At 34.6% G+C, this 23645-nt stretch overlaps 1 protein-coding gene across 1 annotated transcript in view; it reads right to left on the bottom strand.

The window, feature by feature from the left end:
- The window catches only part of LOC136035433 (dipeptidase 1-like), a 224095-nt gene that overhangs the window by 94582 nt on the left and 105868 nt on the right, over window positions 1-23645 (bottom strand). Inside the window, exons 5-6 of the mRNA XM_065717242.1 lie at window positions 22990-23152; window positions 1408-1540 (exon numbers count right to left, since the gene is read on the bottom strand). Coding sequence (XP_065573314.1) covers window positions 1408-1540; window positions 22990-23152 — 296 coding nt within the window. The remainder of the gene's footprint in view (window positions 1-1407; window positions 1541-22989; window positions 23153-23645) is intronic.

The following is a 23645-nucleotide window of genomic DNA, read 5'->3' as shown; positions in this document are numbered from 1 at the left end:
GGTTTCCACCACACGTGCTACAACTAAAAATAGGCGACCCACCAAAGCTTTGCAATGGCACGCGACTTGCCGTAAAAAAAACAATGGAAAGCCTAATAAAGGCGACAATCTTGACAGGGCATTTTGAGGGTAAGGCTGTTCTTATTCCTCGCATTCCCATGATTCCAACGGATCTGCCTTTTCAATTTAAAAGATTGCAATTCCCAATTCGATTAGCATTTGCAATCACCATTAACAAAGCTCAAGGTCAATCATTAGAAAAATGTGGTATAGATCTTAATACTGATTGTTTTTCCCATGGACAATTGTACGTTGCATGTTCGAGGGTCGGTAAACCTGACAATCTATTTATATGCAGCGACAATTGGACAGCGAAGAATGTTGTATATTCGCAAGTTTTACGCAGTTAATTTGTATTGTATCCATCTATCTATCTATCTATATAAAAACGAGTTGTGTGTGTGCATGTTTGTTTGTTTGTAAAAAGAGCGTTTGCATATGACGTCATTATTAGTGCATACGGCTTTGTATATGCACAGACAATGGGAAAGCCAAGAATGTTGTATATTCGCAATTTTTACGTAGTTTAACTCCTGCAGACGAAATGAATGCTTGCCTGAAAAATTCTAATTTATGGACACACGTAAAAATATTAAAATTAACTACAAATATGCGTGTCCGATTGCAAAACGATGATTCTGGTCAAACATTTTCAGATCAATTGCTGGCAATTGGAAACGGAAAGCTTCCAGTAGTGGGAAAGCCAAAAATGTTGTATATTCGCAATTTTTACGTAGTTTGAAACACATATATAAATCTATCTATATTCACAGGTGGGACACAGGGACACAACTACAATGGCGCGTAACTAATATGGCGCGTAACGACTTACGCGCGCGGGGGGGCTTGGGGGGGGCGCGAAGCGCCCCACCAACTAGGTGTTGGGGTGGTGCGAAGCGCCACCCCAACAGCTAGTATATATATATATATATATATATATATATATATATATATATATATATATATATATATATATATATATATATATATATATATATATATATATATATATATATATATATATTTTCGAAGACCATACTGCCTTTTCATGACTTATTCACTACATAATGCTGTCTTCGGGACATAAAATAATACAAATAGAAAAACGACATTTATATTAAAAAAACAATTAATAATATACCCTATGATTACCCATTACTGTATATATTACATACCGTATGATTACACTTGTAGTTATTTACGTACATTATGTAACTAATTGTGAATTACAGCTTTTTAACTTACTCCCCCACTCTTCAGTTGCTCTTGTAGGGTGTTCAGATGGACCACCGTTTGTGATTGTCAGTAAATTGTCAAAGACAAAAAGATAAAGCTGATAAATCGTACCTTGTGATGTGTTAACTAAAGTGAGATAGTTAGAGTATTGGATTGTCATCCGCTTGATTATGTCAATTTGCTCCAGCGTAAGTCTGACTGCATCCAAGTCTTGGGCTTCACAGGGGACGTATGCCGCCCAAAACTGTAAAAGTGACAATGTATAAAATATAGCAGTGCAATTGGAGTTTCAGTGTAGGATAACAATAAAATCCAATTAAAAAAAAAAATCCGATAAAAAATAAAGTTGTTCCAAAAGAGCAATGGAGTGCATACATTCATGATATTTTCCTGAGTACATTACATCAATTTCAAGAGCAAAGTTGCACCTCCCTCTCCCTCTACTCAAATGAAAAAGGCGAATAGTGCAAAAAAAGATAAATGACCCTAGTCTTTATATTTTTACTACAGGGCATAAGATACTACAAGATATCCATCTACGTGAGTCATGCTATCGTAGAGACTTGCCGTAAGGTACCGAAAAATAGGTATAATAAATAATGATAAGCACATTTGTTCGCGAAATTTCTTCATTAGTCTTATATATTGCTAAAAAGAAAAGTAAAACTAAAACATCGTTGTTCACAAAGTAACCTTGATAAAAAAAAATAAACACAATATAAGCGTGGACACTATGAAAATATCAAAATCCCTTAATCTAGCCTTCTCTCTTATTGCAAAGCAATAAAATGGTCATTGCAAAATAGCTTCGAGATACTGAATGAGAAACCTAAAAGGAAGAGAGTGAATGGTCACAGACTATGGAGTATCCAAATTATTCTTTTCGAAGCCAAGGTAATTCCAGACATTAAGCTTCATGTGGTGAATATTGACATGTGCTCTTTATAGTAAATTTTGCTGTAGCACTAAACTGTTAAGGACTTCAAAATTTCCTTGGAGGTTTTCAAGCTTGGAAGAAAGATATACTAGAAACGAAAAAGCTTTTAAGATCTTTGTAAACATTCAATGCTAGAATATTGAATGCTGATGCTGAACAAATACAATCTTTCTTTACTAAGATATATCAGCTAAGAATCCCAAAATATATTAGCTTTATACAATAGTGCATATATGTCTTACTTTTGGGTGAGGAAGAAGGGGATGAAAAAATTTTTCTTGAGAAAGCAGGTGGCAATCAAAACATTAAATGGTGCATTTGATTACTAACATGGTTAAATTTTTTCAGCAAGTTCTCCCTATTAACCCCCTGTGTGTAGTTGTGGCCTTATGTAGTCCGCTAAAACATAAAATCGAGAAGAAGAGAGGAAATGAGGACAATAACAGCCAGTGAAAATATTAAATACTTATGCAAATTTTTCAGTCAAGACCTCCGCTTGACCACCCTCAGTGCAGAATAAAACCAATAAAAATATATAAAAAAAAACTTAAAAAATTCAAAACTAAAATAAGATGACTCTTTCAAAGTAAAGGTGAAAGGGTAACTGAATAAGAAATACAAGATTAAATGGCATTATACAATTTCATTTTACTTAAAGCACTCTTAAAAGCCAATTGCTTGCTTGGTAGGGTAATATCGAGGATTCTATTCGATTTCAAAGCATTATTTTGTGGACGGATGTAAAATCGATCAGAATTCATAATTTCATCATAAATGGGACACACACACAGTGTGTGTGTGTGTGTGTGTGTGTGTGTGTGTGTGTGTGTGTGTGTGTGTGTGTGTGTGTGTGGTGTGTGTGTGTGTGTGTGTGTGTGTGTGTGTGTGAGTGTATGTTTGTGTGTGTGGGTGTATACGTGTATGTGTGTGTGTGTGTGTGTGTGTGAGTGCGTGTGTGTGTGTGAGCGCGTGTGTGTGTGTATTTGTGTGTGTGTATGTGTGAATGTATGTGTGTGTGTATGTATGTGTGTGTGTCTTTGTGTGTATGTATGTGTGTGTGCGTCTCTCTCTCTCTCTCTCTCTCTCTCTCTCTCTGTGCGTGTGTGTGTGTGTGTGTGTTTGTGTGTGTGTTTGTGTATGTGCGTGTATGTGTGTGTGTGTGCATGTGTTTATGTATGTGTGTGTGTCTCTGTGTGTGAGTGTGTCTGTTTGTATGTATGTGTGTGTGTGTCTCTGTGTGTGTGTGTTTGTGTGTGTGTGTGTTTGTGTGTGTGTGTGTTTGTGTGTCTGTGTGTGTGTCTGTGTGTGCGTGCATGTGTGTATGTATGTGTGTGTGTGTGTTTGTGTGTTTGTGTTTAGTGTGTACGTGTATTGTGTGTGTGTGTTTTTGTGTGTGTTGTGTGTCTGTTTGTGTGTCTGTGTGTGTGTGCGTGTCTCTCTCTCTCTCTCTCTCTCTCTCTCTCTCTCTCTCTCTCTCTCTCTCTCTCTCTCTCTCTCTCTCTCTCTCTCTCTCTCTCTCTCTCTCTCTGTGTGTGTGTGTGTGTTTGTGTTTGTGTGTTTGTGTATGTGTGTGTGTGTGTGTGTGTGTGTGTGCATGTGTTTATGTATGTGTGTTTGTCTCTATGTGTGAGTGTATCTGTTTGTATGTATGTGTGTGTGTGTCTGTGTGTATGTGTGTGTGTGTTTGTGTGTGTGTTTGTATTTGTTTGTGTATGTGTGTGTGTGTATTTGCGTGTATTTGTTTGTGTGAGTGTGTTTGTGTGTGTGTGTGTGTGTGTGAGAGTTTGTGTTTGTGTGTGTGGGTGTATACGTGTATGTGTGTGTGTGTGTGTGTGTGTGTGTGTGTGTGTGTGTGTGTGTGTGAGTGCGTGTGTGTGTGTGTTTGTGTGTGTGAGTGTGTGTATGTGTGAATGTATGTGTGTGTGTATGTCTTTGTGTGTATGTATGTGTGTGTGCGTCTCTCTCTCTCTCTCTCTCTGTGCGTGTGTGTGTGTGTGTGTGTTTGTGTGTGTGTTTGTGTGTTTGTGTATGTGCGTGTTTGTGTGTGTGTGCGCATGTGTTTATGTATGTGTGCGTGTCTCTGTGTGTGAGTGTGTCTGTTTGTATGTATGTGTGTGTGTGTCTCTGTGTGTGTGTGTTTGTGTGTCTGTGTGTGTGCATGTATGTATGTATGTGTGTGTGTTTGTGTTTATGTGTGTACGTGTGTTTGTGTGTGTGTGTGTGCGTGTGTTTTTGTGTGTGTTTGTGTGTCTGTTTGTGTGTCTGTGTGTGTGTGCGCGTCTCTCTCTCTCTCTCTCTCTCTCTCTCTCTCATTCTCTCTCTCTCTGTGTTTGTGTGTGTGTGTTTGTGTATGTGTGTGTGTGTGTGTGTGTGTGCCTGCGTTTATGTATGTGTGTTTTTCTCTATGTGTGAGTGTATCTGTTTGTATGTATGTGTGTGTGTCTGTGTGTGTGTGTTTGTGTGTCTGTGTGTGTGTCTGTGTGTGTGTATGTGTGTATGTGTGTTTGTGTGTGTGTTTGTATTTGTTTGTGTATATGTGTGTGCGTGTGTATTTGCTTGTGTTTGTTTGTGTGTGTGTGTTTGTGTGTGTGTGTCTTTGTGCTTATGTGTGTGCATGTGTTTGTGTGTGTATGTGTGTGATTATGTGTGTGTTTGTGTGTCTGTGTGTGCATTTGTGTATGCATGTGTGTATGTGTGTGCCTGTGTGTGCGTGTGTTTGTGTGTGTGTGTGTGTATGTGTGTGCGTGTGTGTTTGTGTGTGTGTGTTTATTATATATATATATATATATATATATATATATATATATATATATATATATATAAAATATATATATATATATATATATATATATATATATATATATATATATATATATATATATATATTACAAACATGTTATAACAGGGGACTTGTCAATAATAAAGCAAGATGATCTTCAAATTATAATGAATAAAGGGGCTAATTTCCGTCTTTCTCATCATCTGAAACCACCAAGTGTTCTTGATGGCTTGGAAAATGATTTTGATTTATTTATTGATAAGTGGTGTAAGAAATAGAATAAAAATAAAGAGAGTTTTCCAAGTTGGAAGAATTTAATTATTAGTAGAATAAGAAATAAAATATATTCTAACTTAAAAAATAGTAACACTAAATCATTATTTTATAATGCGAAGATTAAACAAGCAATTGCTAATCTAAAGAATGAATTTGTAATTGTGCCAGTGGATAAAGCTAATAATAATTTTGCCAGAATTTGTCGAGGCTGTATTGTGATATCTTAAAAAGGGAGTTATGCACAACTAATGTTTACGAAAAGGTAAATATAGAGGATGAGAATTTAATTGAAAAGACTGAAGAAATACTTTTTAAAAATTTTTATATTAAAATAAATGACAATGATAAAAAGTTCCCTTTCCTATATTGGACTGTAAAATTTCATAAGAATCCCCCTAAACCACGGTTTATTGCTGGAGCAGCTAAATGTCCAACCCGCACTGCTGCTACTGACCTTTCTTTAATTTTAAAGGAAATTGTAAATAAACTTAAAACCTATTGTTCTGGTATTAAAAAATTTTCGAATTTTAATCCATATTTGGAGTATTAATAATTCACTGCAGGTGATAGATTCTTTAACAATGGTTTCAGCTAAAAGAATTGAGACTTTCGATTTTGCGACAATGTATACTAATTTATCACTTAATGTAGTGTTTGATAATTTAAAAACTGTTATCAAGAAATCTTTCCTCTTATCTAGTAAAAGGTTCTTAAAAATAGACATTTATATTAAAAAAGCTATATGGACAAATTGCTTCAATACTACAGTTAACTTGAGATGTTACAGCTTGGATATGATTTTTGAGTTATTGGAATTTGTTTTATACAATACTTATATAAGATTTGGGGGTGATTTGTACAAGCAAATTGTGGGAATTCCCATGGGGGAGAATACCAGCCCATTTATAGCTGACTGGTTTTTGAGTCAACTAGAATATAAATATATGATGGATAGAATAATCCAATTAATTTAAAACATGCTTTGTCAAATAATAAAAGATATTTAGATGATATTTTGGTCTTAAATTGTAAGGATTTCATTCATATTTCTAAAAACATATATAATTGAGGAATAATTAAAAATATAATTGAATTAAGTATATTATAATTGAATATTTATAATTAAAAATATAAATTGAGGAACCTTTTGTATTTAAATGAATGGATTGCAATTCTAGAATGTGAATGCCCTGAGATTTCTACGGCTCTGTTTTTAAAATATTTCCGTGAGTGCTTGGATGAAGCATGTCCATTGAGACGCATTAAAATAAAAAAATATACACTCCCTAAAAAACCATGGATCTCACGCGGGCTTCTACACTCTATTTCAATAAAAAATAAGCTATTTAAAATATCTATGTCATTCCCATCTACTAAAAATAAAGAAGAGTTTAAAAAGTATAAAAATGTCCTGACACAGTTAATTCGGAAAGCAAAAGCTATATATTTTGAAAAATCATTTGTAGAAGCTCGTGGGGATCAAAAACATACTTGGAGACTTATTAACTCTCTGTTGGGAAGGTCTCAAAAATCTTCATTTCCGAATGAAATGTTACGTGGTGATGGTATTTTTTCTTCCGATAAGCAGGAAATAGTGAACTTGCTCAATGCTCATTTTGTAAGCATCGGTGAAAAAACAGCTAATACATCTCATGTTTCTCCAAATAATAATAACAATGATTTATTTAAAGATCACATGCTCCCTCCCTCTGATAAAAGCATGTTCCTTTCCCCGGTTACTGAAATTGAACTAAAACAGATCATATCTAAAATGAAGAACGGTTCATCTGAAGCCCTTGATGGATCTTCTACTAATTTGGTCAAAGAAATATTCCCAGTTATATCACCGGTTTTATGCCACATTATTAATCTTATATTTGTAACTGGTGTCCATCCTTCAACATTTAAATCAGCAAGAATTGTGGCTCTACATAAAGGTGATGACCCAAGGCTTCCTGCTAATTATCGTCCTATATCGATACTCTCCGCTTTTTCGAAGGTTGTAGAGCGAGCACTGTATAACAGAATTTATTCTTTTTTTGAGAAATTTGATTACATTTCTAAACTTCAGTTTGGATTTAGAAAAGAGCATTGCAGTGATCATCCTATGGCTATTATTGTCCAACATATTAATGATTGTCTTGACCGTGGAGAAACGCCTGCAACTATATTTTTAGACATACAGAAAGCTTTTGATTCCATTTCTCATGAAATTCTTTTGTATAAGCTTTCGAATGCTGGTATTCGTGGTAATTGCCTTAGGTTACTTGAATCGTATCTTCATGGGAGGCAGCAGATACTTATATATAATGATGCTAGATCTGATTCTTTACAGCAGTCAGATAAGGTTGGTGTTCCCAGGGATCCGTATTAGGACCTCTGCTTTTCCTAGTTTACATTAATGATTTGTGCTCAGCTACTGGAGTTTCTTCTATAGACACTCAGTTTGCTGACGACACTGCAGCAACCGTTTCTGGTAAATCTCGTGAAGAGCTAGTGGTCAATTTAACATCCGCATATGATAGATTGTCTACTTGGCTCTCTGATAATAGACTACTTCTGAATAGAAAGAAGACTAAGTTTATTGTTTACAGCAGGACGGGTCACAAGTTTCCAGATATAGATTCAGTTTCCATTTCTGCGAATGAACCTGAGTCTGTTATTGAAAGGGTTGTATTGATAAGATATTTAGGAGTTGTGTTTGACGAGAATTTGTCATGGAAAGAGCAAATTAATCAGGTTAGAGCAAAGTCTGCCCGTGGAGTTGGTATAATGTGCAGACTGAAAAACCTTCTTCCATATTGCGCTCTTAAATCCATTTACTTTTCCCTTGTGCAATCCCATTTTGACTATGCATCTATTATTTTTTTGAACACTTTTAAAAGTAATGTTACCCCTCTACAGATTATACAAAATAAAGCAGTTCGTATACTTAAACCTTTTCTGCCTTCGCCATCAAACTTCCCCTTAAAATCCACAACAGAGACCCTTTTTTCACTTCATAATATTCTTCCTGTTCGGCAAAGTATCCAATTTTTAAGTGTTATGTTTAAGATTAAGCTTGAACGAGAAAAGCTCCCCAGATATTTTGCATCGATGGGTCTTATTTCTTCTCCTTCATCTTCACAAGTTGAAACCCGTGGTAAATATAATCTGCGGACTCCTAAGGTAGTTACAGAGAGGTCGCGTTTTTGCCTGAGGTATTTGATTCCTCTACATTGGGAAAGTTTGAAAAATGAGATTGATTTTAATATAAGCATAGATGCTATAAGACGGAAGTTGAAAAGAGTGCTGATTGAAAGTTATAAATCTAAATAATATGATTTTTTTTTTTTTTTTTTTTTTTTTTTTTTTTTTTTTTTTTTTTTTTAGGGATGTTTATATATTTTTTTTTTTTTTTTTTTTAGTATTGGGTTGGTCTCTGGGGTTCGCCCATGAGGCCAAAAGATGTCTTATGACTCACTTGGTTTTAAGTTGTAAATTTAATTGTGTCTCAGGATGGTGCGCGGAGGATGGAAGTGGTATCGTACGGCACGTGATTTGTTTTTTATTTATTTCTGTCAAGTTTGGTTAAGAGAAGTTTTTATTTTTAATTTTGTGCATATTTAGTGTTTCTTAAAGGTAGCTCAATTGCATTCGAGCTATACTCTCAGCCTTGAGTTACCTAATATTTTGTATATATTGGTTATAATAAAAGAACCTTGAACCTTGAATCCATCAGAGCTTATTCTTGAGCTTAGTCATGGCGCTGGTCAGGAAGATCATTTCTTAGATTTAAATATTAACATTTGTGATAATAAAAAATTAAGTTTTAAAATGTATAATAAAACGGATGATTTTGATTTTGAAGTGATTAGTTTCCCATTCCCTGAAAGTAATATAAACTCAAATATCACATATTCAGCGTTTTTCTCACAGTTACTTCGTTATGCAAGGATTTGTAGTAATTATATTGATTTTAAAAGTAGATGTAAAGTCTTAAGCCAAAAATTGATATCAAGAGGTTTTTCTGTAAATAAATTAACTTGGCAATTTAAAAAAATTAGTTTTCATTATAACGAACTTTTAATAAATATCAAAAGAATTATCTAGAAATACTTAAAGAAATTTTCAACTAATTTCGGAGGTTCGAGAAATGTTGTCGCAGCGCCATTTATTTTGAATTGTGTTTCTAATTGAGCGGATTTTCTTAAAAATTGGCCACATGGTAAAGGTGAATTCTATAATTGTTTAGTTCATTCAGGTTTTTTGCAATGTGTTAATATTTATGATTTGGCAAAATTTATAATATTTAGTTTATCTATTGTTGCTAAAGGGAGGGATATATTAACAGGATAAGCTTGTTTTGGTTTTACTTGGTTGGTTTACATTTGCTGTTTTTTTTCTTTCATAGGCATATATTTTGGGGGTGATACCTGACGCGGGGATGCCATGGATATTCTGTGCTAGCCACAACAGTGTGTTGGGTAGAGAATTTAGAGTGGCGAAACCCTACATAGACCAGTGTATTCTCCTGATGAGCCCTTATGTTGGGTGTTGCCTCTGAATTATTTGTCTATATTATTTTTTCTATTGTTTGGTAAATGACGACTTATACTTATTGACGACATGACTGCCTGTCCATGGATTATTCTTTATGGTTGATTGTGTTTGGCTATGCTGTTTGACCTATGTGATTGTATGGATGAGTAGGGTTAAGGCCTCATTCAAGTGTTGGTCTATATTAATCACTAATTTAGGAAAACGGTCTTCCTTTTCTCCTTCTGTCTCTCTTTTTTTTGTGTTTTTGCTGTTGCATTGGTGATTTCTCTTTTCATGATATATATATATATATATATATATATATATATATATATATATATATATATATATATATATATATATATATATATATATATATATATATATATACTAGCTGTTGGGGTGGCGCTTCGCGCCACCCCAACACCTAGTTGGTGGGGGCGCTTCGCGCCCCCCCCCAAGCCCCCCCGCGCGCGCAAGTCGTTACGCGCCATATTAGTTACGCGCCATTGTAGTTGCGTCCCTGTGTCCCACCTATGAATATAGATAGATATATATATATATATATTTTTAACTACGTAAAACTTGCGAATGTACAACATTCTTGGCTGTCCCATTGTCTGTGCATATAAATAGATTGTCAGGTTTACCGACTCTTAAACATGCAACATATAATTGTCCATGGGAAAAACAATCTGAGTTCAGATCTATACCTCATTATTCTTATGATTGCTCTTGAGCTTTGTTGATGGTGATTTCTAATCGAACATTCGTTGTGTCCCTGTCGTCATTTATATATCCCCCTGTGCCCCCCGGCGTCCCCGTTGTTGTTGTTTCCCTGTGTCCCGGTCGTCATTTGTGTCCTGGTGTCCCAGTTTGTAATTTCTCTTTGAGTGTCGCGGTCGTAATTTATATTCCCTGTGTCGCGGTGTCCCGGTCGTCATTTTTGTCTCGGTCGTCATTTGTGTTCCGGTGTCCCGGTCTGTAATTTCTCTTTGAGTGTCCTGGTTGTCATTTATATTCCCTGTGTCCCGGTCGTCATTTGTGTCCCGGTCTGTATATACATTCGTTTTTGAATTGGTCTTTTTTTAGGTTTTAGTTTTTTACCTTTTTTTAGTTTTTTTTCTTTTTTTTTAGTTTTGTTTTTCTCCTTTATTTTTCATTTTTTTTTCCGTTTTCATTCTATTTTCTTTTTTAGTTTTTTTTAGCTTTTTAGCTTTTTTAGTTTTTTATTAGTTTTTAGTTTTTTTTCTTTTTAGTTTTTTTGTAGTTTTTACCTTTTTTTTAGTTTTTAATTTTTTTTACTTATGTCCTGGTCATCATTTATACTCCCTGTGTCCCGGTCGTCATTTGTGTCCCGGTGCTTTGTTGATGGTGATTGCTAATCGAACATTCCTTGTGTCCCGGTCGTCATTTATATTCCCTTTGTGCCGGTGTCCCGGTCGTCATTTGTGTCCCGATGTCCCGGTCTGTAATTTCGTCAGTCGAAAACATGACGTCAGCCGACACAGAAACATGACGTCACCTGATCCACAGACAGACAGACAGACAACATATTTTTATATATATATATATATATATATATATATTATTTGTTGATGGTGATTGCTAATCGAACATTCCCTGTGTCCCCGTCGTCATTTATATAAAAAATTAAAAAATTAAATTTATTAATAAAATATATCTAAACATGTCTTAGGAATGACGTGAGTCGGCAGAGGGTGCCAGAGAGCTAGTCAGAGTTTGGCACGTGGGCATGAAATGACATGGTATATCACGGACGGTTAGCTTTGAAAAATATGAACCAGTGGATTTAATGCATGATTTTCAACAAAAACTATCTGGAAAATGTCTTAGGAATGATGAGGGGTGGCAAAGGGTGCCACAGGGCCAGTAATAATACGACATGGTGTGAATTGACATGGTGCATCACAGGGGGTTGGGTTGCGAAAACACCACCCAATGTATTTAATGCATGATTTTTAATAAGAAAATATCTGGAAAATTTCTTAGGAATGATGCAGGGGTGCTAGAGGGTGCCAGAGGGCCAGTCATAGCGTGGCAGGGTGGCATGAATTGAGATGGTGTAGTATTTTGAGGTTGGCTTGCAAAAGCATAAACCATTGGATTTATATCATATTTTTATTACGAAAATATCTTAAAAATGCCTTTGTAACGATGAAGGGCGCTAGAGTGTGCTGTGTACAATCCATAATTATATAAGGTGACGTGAATTGCTTGGACTAGCCTGTTCCACAGCTTAAAGTTAAGTTCTGAGGTGTTAACTGAAAAAATGCCTTTGTAATGATAAGGGGAGCCAGAAGGTGCCGTGTACCATCGATAGTGTGACGTGGTGACATGAATTGCCTGGACTAACATGTTCTACAGCTTAAAGTTAAGGTATGAGGTGCTAAAAAAATTCAGCGTTGGGGGACTGAAATCTAACATCCAGTCAAAGAAATTAGGCATTTTCATTAAGACCTCTCATAAATAAGGCTTAAAATGGTTTAACTTAATCTCTAATAACAATCCTCCTCCTCTAGAATTGCTTGCTAGGATGGGCTAGCCACATATTGTCACGGTGGCGTCAACATGCATAGACTTGGCTCAAATAAATGTAGAATTTTTATTGAAACCTCTCAGAAATAATTCTAAATATGGTTTAGATTCATTTCTAATAACAGGCCTCCTCTCTGGAATTTGTGGCTAGGGGTAGCAACATATTATCACGGTGGCGTGAATATGCATAGTCTTGCTCAAAGAAACGCGGCATTTTCATTAAAACCTCTTAGAAATAAATCTTAACATAGATCGAATTTATCTCCAATAACAAGCCCCCCCTCTGGAATTGGTTGCTATGGGGTTTATCAGCCATATATTGTCACGATGGCCTGACTATGCATAGTCTCGGATCAAAGGAACGTGGTAGTTTATTTAAACTTCCCAAACATAACCGAATGCAAAAATGTGTCCCTTTTTCTTGCAGGTGCGTCTAATAGAGCAATAGTAACAATGCATTTTCATTAAGAACTCTCAGAGATACCTCTTAATATGGCTTAAATTCACCTCTAATAACAATACTCCACCACTTCCTACCTGCCTTTTTGTAATTTGTGGTTTTTCTCTATATTTTATAATTTTTGAGATTTTTTACGTTACGTTTTTTCGATTTATTGAGTTTTAATTGTTTTTTTTTGTGTTTTATTAATGCAAGTAAATTTATTTTTATCAAGTAAAGTTGTATGTACAATAAAAAGCCTTTTATTCTTTAGATTTCTTGCTCCAGAATGAATCTTCAATACGTAATCATCTACGCAATGAAATATCTAAAGTCAATGCGATGTAACATTTTACTGATTCAATAGCTAAGTCAACCTGTCTAGGTCACTTTAGAAAACTAATAGCGTTGTAACAGAGAGATGCATCTAATAGAGCAAAAATCAATAGTATTGGGATGATTGTGCACTCTCATGTGGAAAGGGTTTGAAACATGTAAACCATTTAATCGTTCTAGAGAGCCGGCAGGGACTCCCCGTGCGTGCAATAGGTTATCACGTCGAAAGTATACCTTGAAAATTAATATTAAAAAGGCTTTCATATTCCACCTGTCTATCTCTCGAATCCAATGCAGAAAAATCACTTTTGTATCTTAATAGGGAAAAAAATATTTAGATTGTAAATTTTCCCTGAAATCAAACGCATTGAAAGAAAAAATCTCTTAGATTATTATGTAACAACCCACGTCTGCACTGTCAGTACGTAGCACCCCACGTCTGCACCCTCCTCAGATACAAACGGGGATCCCCTGCGAGCCCCTGATGAAACAAGTCACGTTAGAATGCGCCAACCTTAACATAAGTAAACATTTCCCTATTACAAAACAACCAATGCAATCTTGAGATGTCTTGAATAATGTATTGTCTGTGAAATGTGTGGATGCTAGAGGACCCGTTGGAATTGGTTGCTAGGGGCCTCCCCTTAGAATTGACTGCTGGGGCCCTCCCTTGGAATTGAATGTTAGGGGCCCAGTCGGCATTGGATTCTAGAGCCCCGGTGGTTATGCTAGGTTAGGTTTGGTCCCGGTGAAGCATCGTGAAATTCGATGCTAGGGCCCTGCCGTTGGAATTGGATACTAGTTTTCCGGTTTTTAGGTTAGGGGCGCGGTGAACTTCTATGCTAGGGCCCTTCCGTTAGAATTGTAATCTAGGGCGGCCAGTGACAATGCTACAGATCTGGTTGAATTGGCTGCTAGGGGCTAGGTGGAATTTTTCTCTAGACTCCGGTATCTTGAATGTTCCCCACTAGCGGGCCCTGAATCTTTCCCCTGGCCCTTGTGGCTTTTTAAGAAAAACATTCTCTATCATATAGCACCCCAAGCCTCATTATGTAGCAGCCAAAGAAATCCTGATTTGGCGGGTTCCTGATGGTTTTCCCCTAGATCCTTAGGTTTCTAAGTAATTAACACTTGCATCGCTTAGAAAACATTACCCATTACGTAGGTGTACTATACCATTACAGGCGCACTATAGTATTGCGTAAGAGCCAGGTGAGCGCAATAATGTCTTGAAGGGATAGCAACTTCAGGCTTGCCCCTATGGGTGTTCACGAACCTGAAGGGTGATCACTACATCAAATTTTTCACTGGCTGTTTTTGTCCTCGTTTTCTCTCTTCTTCGTAATTTTATGTTTTGTCATGATTAGCCTGTGTAGTCTCAGAAATTATTTAAGTAGTCCGTATTCAAACATTTGGACCAAACATATTCTTCAGAATGTTTCGACACCATATCTAACAGAACAAAAAAGATCACTCTCCAGCTAGAAACTGCTCCATATCTATTTTCCTTGTTTGCGTTATTTTTCTTACATGATAAATTTTTGGATTTGACAATATTGTTATTAAATTTACAAGTACTGAAAGTTATTAGATGCATCAAAATAGTCTAAATGCATCAAAAACAGTCCAAATAGAAAGGTTTTTTATTGAATGGATACACGCAAGTAGTATTTGTTGATGCCAGTAATTCTCAAGTTCAAACAGTTAACGGTAATTTTGGAGGGTATAAATGTTTTTAACCAATCATTAATGCAATGATTTAAGCGATGTTAAAATGATTGCATTTCCAAATGATTAAAATGTAAATTATTTTAACATCTAATATAAATTTTGAGATGGTTACTTTTTGTCGTAGAAACTTCTAAAAGAACTCTCTCGATTGAAAATTGGAAGGGCTAGTGCCCTTTTTAAAAGTCGAAATTGATTAGAGAGCAACTAACCCCCCTCCCGCGCCCGCGAATTCCCCAAACACATCCAATCAAAATTTAAGACAGGCATTTTGTTCAACGTAGTTGAAAGGTCCGAAAATTATATCTTGGAGGATGACAACCCTCCCCCCCCCGAGCCCTCAAGGCAAGGGTTTTAAGTTATGCCCTGGGGTCACATAAGGTATATTTAGAAAGGGTCATCAAATAAACTTTGGACAGAACTCATTGGATTGGAAATCTGAAGTTCTAGTGCCCTTTATAAGATTCAGAGTGATTGGAGGGTGGATCCCCCCCACACTTCGTATTTTCCCAAAATGCATCCACTAGAAATTATCAGTGGCCATTTGTTGGCGTAGAAACTTCAAAAGGCTCATTTCATTAGAAATTGAAAGGGCTATGGCCCTTTTATTAGTCAAAAGTGATTGGAGGGCAACAAGCCCTCCCCCAAGCCCATCAATTCCCAAAACATATCTAGTAAAAATTTGGAGATATCCTTTTTTCACCGTAGTTGGAATGTCTGGAAATTATGTCTTTGACAACTCAATACCTTCTCAAGACCAGAACATAATTTGTACTTTACTGAAAAGAGTGACTTTGGATTATTAGTTTAGCACACTTATACTGATATATAATCCTTCAAGTTTTAACATTCTTTTATTTATTAAAGTTAAAAAGTTGAAACATTTTAAACGTATTTTGTTTTTTTAAATCATATAATAAATAACCAAGTCATACTCAGAAGGAGCAAAATTAACATCAGTAGGGCTGACAACCCCCATGCCTTCTCAAGACAAAAAAATAATTTTCACTTTACTGAAAACAAAATATATTTAAAATGTTTTTACTAGATATATAAAGGGTGAAGTCCCTCCTTGCACTCCATTTACAGCACGAGTGTCTGGTGCCCTTTTCAAGAGTAACAAGAGATTGGAAGGCAAGCAGCCGTTCTCTCAAGACCATTCATTTTCCAAACGCATCCAGTCAAAATCTTGAGACAGCTATTTTTGTTCAGCATAGTAGATCAGTCCAGCAACTACGTCGTTAGGAATATTAGGCATGTCAACCCCCCCCCCAAATTATGCAATTGTCCCAAAATTTTTAAACTAAATATTGCTTTAAAATAAATCAGAAGGCATTGTGTTCATGGTTGTCAATAAGACACATCAGTAATATATCGAGAACAACTGGGAATGTTAAGTTGAAACTTTTGGGGATACTACTATTACAACTTCTCCTCTTACAATTTAAATAAACGATAAGAGCATAAATAGAATCTTTTGGGGATGATATTAAGTTTTATTTTGTAGGTCAACTTCAGAAGCTATAAAATTCAACTAAAAAATATTGTTTGTGTCAGGATTAAACATGATTCGAACATGAACATGAAAAAGCTTCTGCAACATACAAATAGCAATCCACACTAGGGATTCTCATAGAAAAAAACTGAAAAGATATATAATACTATTTTTTGCATGGAAAGAATATGTCAATAAAAAACAAACAGAAATCCATTTACAAAACTTTGTCCACAAAACAAGTTTTTCAAGGAAAAGTAAAGAACTCCATTATGCCAAGAATTAGCAAAAACTAAAGTCAAATAATCTTATAAGCGCAAAACTACCACCAATCACTAACAATAAATAAATAAAACTCAAAACGAACAGAAATTAAAATAAACAGCCAAAATTAACATGAGTAGGGCTGATAACCCCCATGCCTTCTCAAGACCAGAACACAGTTTATGCTCAACTGAAAAAAAACAACAACAAACAAACAGCCGTAGATTGTCAGTTTAATTGATATATACTGATATTTCTTCCTTATGGTTTTGATAGTTTTTATTTATACAAGTAAGAAAGATTAAATACATTTCAAATTTTATTTTCAGCAAAGCGAAAATTGTGTTCTGGTCTTGAGAAGGCACTCAGTAAAAGAGGCTCTAGTTCCATTTTTAAGGGTCAAAGTGATCAGAGGCAGCCCCCCCAGTCATATTTCCACAAATGTATCTGACCAAGATCTTGAGATAGCCATTTGTTCAAAAATAGTCCAAAGATCATATAACAAGGCCTTTGGAGAGATGAGAATTCCCTAGAGTCGGGGGGGGGGGGGGGGTAAGGGTTTTAAGTTATGTCTATGGGGTATATAAGGTTTTTATGGAAGGGGTGGTCGTGTGAACTTTAGAAGATGCTCACCACTTCTATTACATTCTTTACTCCCAAAACACATGAGATTGAAATTGTGGGATAGCCATTTTGTTACCAATAGTCCAAAAATCATTTACAACGTCTTTAGAGTGGGCACAATCCCCAGAGCCCATGGGAAAGGGTTGTAAGTTATGCCCAGGGTATATATGGTTTTTATGGAACGGGTAGTTGTATAAACTTTGGATTACATGGAGCTCATTTGATTGGAAGTAGGAAGTTTTAGCACCCTTTTTAAGACACAAAAGTGAATGGAAGGGCGTAAGTCCCCCTCCTAAGCCTACCATTCCTCAAAAAATGTCTGATAAAAATTTTAAGATAGCTATTTTGTTCAGCACTGTTGAAAGCTCCAGTAATAATGTCTTTGGGGTTTCAAACTCCCCACAGTCCTCAGTACAAGATCTGTCTTGGGTTTTCTTACAATTAGCCATGGCTTGATGCCCACAACTAGTCGATTTTAATTCAAAATGTAGGCTGTAAGTTAGGAAATTCTTTCATCGTTTAAGCATAGTATATGTTATTGAGAAAGGTATGCATGATTGAACTTTACTTTCCAAGAAGACAAAGGGTATTCAGGAGAGCCTTTCAGAGAATGTTGAGGAGATTTTCGAACTAAATCAAAACACGTTATGTGTTTACGGATTGTCAAAAGGGTACAACACAGAAATAACTGAGTATATTAATTTTGAAAATTAAGGAAACGATTTGGGAGATGATCAAAAAGGCAATATTTGCATGCTAACAACACTACTACGACTACCACCACTACTAATACCACTATACTCCATTTATAGCATTAAGGGGAAATTTTAACTGAATCAAAAGACGCTATGTGCATGCACATTGTCAAATTAATTTATCTCAAGAATTGATTTAGGTATCAAGTTGAAACTTTCAGAGAATATTTCATGTGGAAGATCATCTCACCAAAAGGCAATATGTTCACACTACTCTAATACTACTATTACTGCCATATTTACTACTAGGCCTACTACTACTTCTATTGCAACTACTTGCAGGGCGAAGAGCATTGGGATGAAAATTTCAAGAAGTATATGAACATAGAGATTATCAAAAGGACGTATCAGCAATGGCTAATTGTGTTAAGTTGAAACTTTCAGGACTTAATGAGAGGGATGTTCAACCGACCAAGAGGCAATAGGTTAGTACTACTGCTACTAGTAGTACTACCGCTATTCAATACTATTACTAGTAATATCAATACTACTACTGTGGCTAATATTACAACTATGCCTAAGGGCATGAAGGTAAAATTTTCAAGGAATTTTCTTCCTAATGCTATTGCTTCTACTCATAATCCTGCTTTTTTACTATTATTACAACTTCTATTACCACTACTGCCACTAAAGCTTAGGCTACAACAATTATTACTTTGGCACAAATACTGGTACTACTATTAATACTAAGGATATACGAAAAATTTGTGATGTATAAAAACTGTATGGAACTAAATCGAAACACTCTATGCTCACAAAAGTTATCAAGCAGAGGCATTGGAAATGCTTTAGGAATGGTTGATGGTATGTATTAAGCTGAAACTTTCAGCTTGTGTTGAAGGGAATGTTAAATTAATCAAAGGTGTTATGTGCACACTGCTGCTAATGCTGCTATAGCTACTGCTACTGCGCAAGCTAAGGGTATTAAGGTGAAGCTTTTAAGGAATTAAATAAAAAAACAAGTTTTTTTAACTGAAAGTAAGGAGCGACATTAAAACTTAAAACGACCAGAAATTACTTCGTATATGAAAGAGGCTGCTTCCTCATCAACGCCCCGCTCTTTACGCTAAAATTTGACTCTTTCTCTCAATTTTTCTTTTTAAAACAGTAAAAAACTTTAGCGTAAAGAGCGGGGCGTTGATGAGGAAGCAGCCTCTTTCATATACGAAGTAATTTCTCACGGAATTCTCACGGAAATGGCTCATTCTAACGGAAGGGAAAAGTTCTAGTGCTCTTTTTAAGTGACCAAAAGATTGGAGGGCACCTAGGCCCCCTCCCACGCTAATTATTTTTCCAAAGTCACCGGATCAAAATTCTGAGATAGCCATTTTATTCAGCGTAGTCAAAAAACCTTATAACTATGTCTTTGGGGACGACTTACTCCCCCACAGTCCCCATGGGAGGGGAAACAAGTTACAAACTTTGACCAATGCTTACATATAGTAATGGTTATTGGGAAGTGTACAAGCGTTTTCAGGAGGATTTTTGGTTGGGGGAGGGGTTGAGAAGAGGGGGATATGCTGGGGGAACTTTCCATCGATAATTTGTCATGGGGGAAAAAAATCTCCATGAAGGGAGCGCAGGATTTACTAGCATTATTTAAAAACACAATGAAAAAATAAATATTAAAAAGTTCTTTCAGCTGGAAGTAAGGAACAGCATTAAAACTTAAAACAAACAGAAATTATTACCGATTTGAGGGGCTCACCTCCTCCTACTACCTCGCTCTTTACGTTAAAGTATATTTAGTAATTTCAACTATTTATTCTACGGCTTTTGCGATTCTGGGGTCATTCTTAATGAATTGGGACAAAATTTAAGCTTTAGTGTAAAGAGCGAGGATCTGACAAGGGGGCGAACCCCCTCATATATGTAATAAAAATATGAGAATACAAAAGTTCTTTACGTAAGCTAATTTATAAGTTACGTAAATCTTTTACTAATGAAAATATTCGTAAAAAATTAAAAGTTCTAGTTGCCTTTTTAATTGACCAAAAAATCGGAGGGCAACTAGGCTTCCTCCCCCGCTCTTTTTTTCTCAAAATCATTCGACCGAATTATGAGAAAGCCATTTAGCCAAAAAAAAATATGCAAATTTCGTTTTAATTATTCCTCTGCGGAGAGCCAAAATCAAAACATGCATTGATTCAAAAATGTTCAGAAATTAAATAAAAATACAAGTTTTTTTAACTGAAAGTAAGGAGCGACATTAAAACTTAAAACGAACAAAAATTACTTCGTATATGAAAGAGGCTGCTTCCACATCAACGCCCCGCTCTTTACGCTAAAGTTTTTTACTGTTTTAAAAAGAAGAATTGAGAGACAGAGTCAAACTTTAGCGTAAAGAGCGGGGCGTTGATGAGGAAGCAGCCTCTTTCATATACGAAGTAATTTCTGTTCGTTTTAAGTTTTAATGTCGCTCCTTACTTTCAGGTAAAAAAACTTGTTTTTTTTTTATTTAATATATATCAAGAACGACTTGGGGCATTAAGTTGATACTCTTGGGGATACTACTTTTAATACTTCTCCTCTTACAATTTAAATTAATTAAAAGCGTTTAAGCGCATCCAGGTTGTCAAAGAACATAGATAGAATCTTTTCGGAGTGAATTTTTTATCACTCCGGAGTTTTATTTTTTAGGTCAACTTCAGAAGCTATAAAATTAAATTAAAAAATACTGTGTGTGTCAGGATCAGAAATTTTTTAAAAAGTCTCTCCGACATACAAATAGCAACCCATATAATGCACTCTTATAGAAAAAAACATTAAAAAGACATAAAACTTTGCTCAAAACTTTGCATTTTTTTAATGTTTGTGTCATGACCATGTCTTTGACCGTCATGACTGTTATAAGAACCTTCGTGCTTATAATTCCTGTTTGCCGAAGTTGAACCACCCCTGGTCATCGGTATTGGCCCAGTAGTTAAGATGTTTTTGTTGTATTTTTTTTTAAGTGTTTGTTTTCGCGCTCAGTGTGTATTTTTTCTTCTTTTTTTTCGTTTATTGCTCCGTCTTTTGCTTTCTTTGTATGACGGGTTTTCCAAAATACAATAACAACAACAACAACAACAATAATAATAATAATAATAATAATAATAATAATAATAATAATAATAATAATAATAATAATAATAATAATAATAATAATAATAATAATAATAATAATAATAATAATAATAATAATAATAATAATAATAATAGTAATAATAATAATAATAATAATAATAATAATAATAATAATAATAATAATAATAATAATAATAATAATAATAATGACAAACTATTATTCCTTCCATGAAAAGACTATATGAATACAAAAACAAATAAAAATTAATTAAAAAAAATAACTTTTTCACAAAACAAGTTTTTCAAAGAAAAGTAAAGAGCTCCATTAAGGGAAGAACGAGCAAAAATAAAGTCAAATAATCTTCCAAGCGTGAAACTATCCCAAATAACTATCAATAAATAAATAAAGCTAAAAACGAACAGAAACTACAATAAATGGCAGAGCCGATTGAAATTAACATGAGCAGGGCTGATAAAACCCATGCCTTCTCAAAACCAGAACACATTTTGTGCTTTACTTAAAACAAAATAAATTCGAAATATTTTCACTTTTTATACTTTCGTAAATAAGAAATTATCAAAACTTTAAGGAATAAATGTCAGTATAGGTCAATTAAACTGACAATCAACGGTCATTTGTTTGTTTTTGTTTTTCAGTAAAGCTCAAATTGTGTTCTTGTCTTGAGAAGGTACGGGGGCTATCAGCCCTAAACAAATTAATTTTCGCTCGTTTCGAGTTTTACTCGCCTATTTGTTGAAATTTTTGTTCGTTTTGTGTTTCATTCATTTATTGACAGTGATATGTGGTAGTTTTACGCTTGGATGATTATTTGACTTTATTTTTGATTATTCTTGGCTTAATGTAGCTCTTTACTTTTCTTTGAAAAACTTGTTTTGCGGAAAAGGTTTTTAGATTAATATTTAAAAAGTATTTACACTTTTTTTATATTATTGTTTGCTCTCTCTTGGACCACATCCGTTAAAAAAAAAAAATAATAATAATAATAATAATAATAATAATAATAATAGTAATAATAATAATAATAATAATACTAATAATAATAATAATAATAATAATAATAATAATAATAATAATAATAATAATAATAATAATAATAATGACAAAGTATAATTCCTTCCATGAAAAGACTATATGAATACAAAAACAAATAAAAATTAATTTAAAAAAAACTTTTTCACAAAACAAGCTTTTCAAAGAAAAGTAAAGAGCTCCATTAAGGGAAGAACGAGCAAAAATAAAGTCAAATAATCTTCCAAGCGTGAAACTATCCCAAATAACTATCAATAAATAAATAAAGCTAAAAACGAACAGAAACTACAATAAATGGCAGAGCCGATTGAAATTAACATGAGCAGGGCTGATAAAACCCATGCCTTCTCAAAACCAGAACACATTTTGCGCTTTACTTAAAACAAAATACATTCGAAATATTTTCACTTTTCATACTTCCGTAAATAAGAAATTATCAAAACTTTAAGGAATAAATGTCAGTATAGGTCAATTAAACTGACAATCAACGGTCATTTGTTTGTTTTTGTTTTTCAGTAAAGCTCAAATTGTGTTCTTGTCTTGAGAAGGTACGGGGGCTATCAGCCCTAAACAAATTAATTTTCGCTCGTTTCGAGTTTTACTCGCCTATTCGTTGAAATTTTTGTTCGTTTTGTGTTTTATTCATTTATTGATAGTGATATGTGGTAGTTTTACGCTTGGATGATTATTTGACTTTATCTTTGCTCATTCTTGGCTTAATGTAGCTCTTTACTTTTCTTTGAAAAACTTGTTTGGTGGAAAAGGTTTTTAGATTAATATTTAAAAAGTATTTACACTTTTTTTTATATTATTGTTTGCTCTCTCTTGGACCACATCCGTTAAAAAAAAAAAATACAACGGACCTGAGCTGCAACATGTCCTTTTTTTAACCTTACTAGGTCTGTATGTGTCCAATCACTCCTTGCCCAGACATGTTGCGTTCTGAAATATTCCATGTTATCCAATTGTACTTCAGACAATTTTCCTCGGCCGAGTTTTCTTATGTTCCATGGTAAATCATTGTGACTGAAAAAAAAAAAAAAAATCAAAATCAAAATCAAAATAGATAAGAGAGGGAAACCTTCCAAAGTTAAGAAACATTTGCTGACAACTTTTGTGAATATTTATCTGTCTTTTTCATTATTAAAAGTATCCTTATACAAATCTGAACTGTAACGATGTTTTTTTTCTGAAAGAAGTAACAAGTGTCGGGAAAAATGCGCGAATACTGAAGCATGGGCAAGCCAAAATGGCATCCTTAAAGGACATCAATTTTCTATTCGTTTTTTTTTCTCCCTTTTATTATTAGGATGTAAAATATCATTATGAGACACCAAGGATTTTTTTTTTGAAAAATATAAATTTTTCAAATCCATCAAAACAAAACGGAACACAACATAATCTAGGCCTTGATTCATATGCGCTTTGATGTTCTGTATGGATTGTCTTTTCTTAGGGCTCTTTTTAAAGGTAGGATAAGCTGGAAAACTGACTTGTATATCTAACAAATTTCAGAATT

Source organism: Artemia franciscana, chromosome 14, assembly GCF_032884065.1.
Source record: "Artemia franciscana chromosome 14, ASM3288406v1, whole genome shotgun sequence".
Classification (NCBI taxonomy): Eukaryota; Metazoa; Arthropoda; class Branchiopoda; order Anostraca; family Artemiidae; genus Artemia; species Artemia franciscana.
Note: the sequence above shows the minus strand (reverse complement) of the source record. Positions and strands in the feature narration are given on the sequence as shown.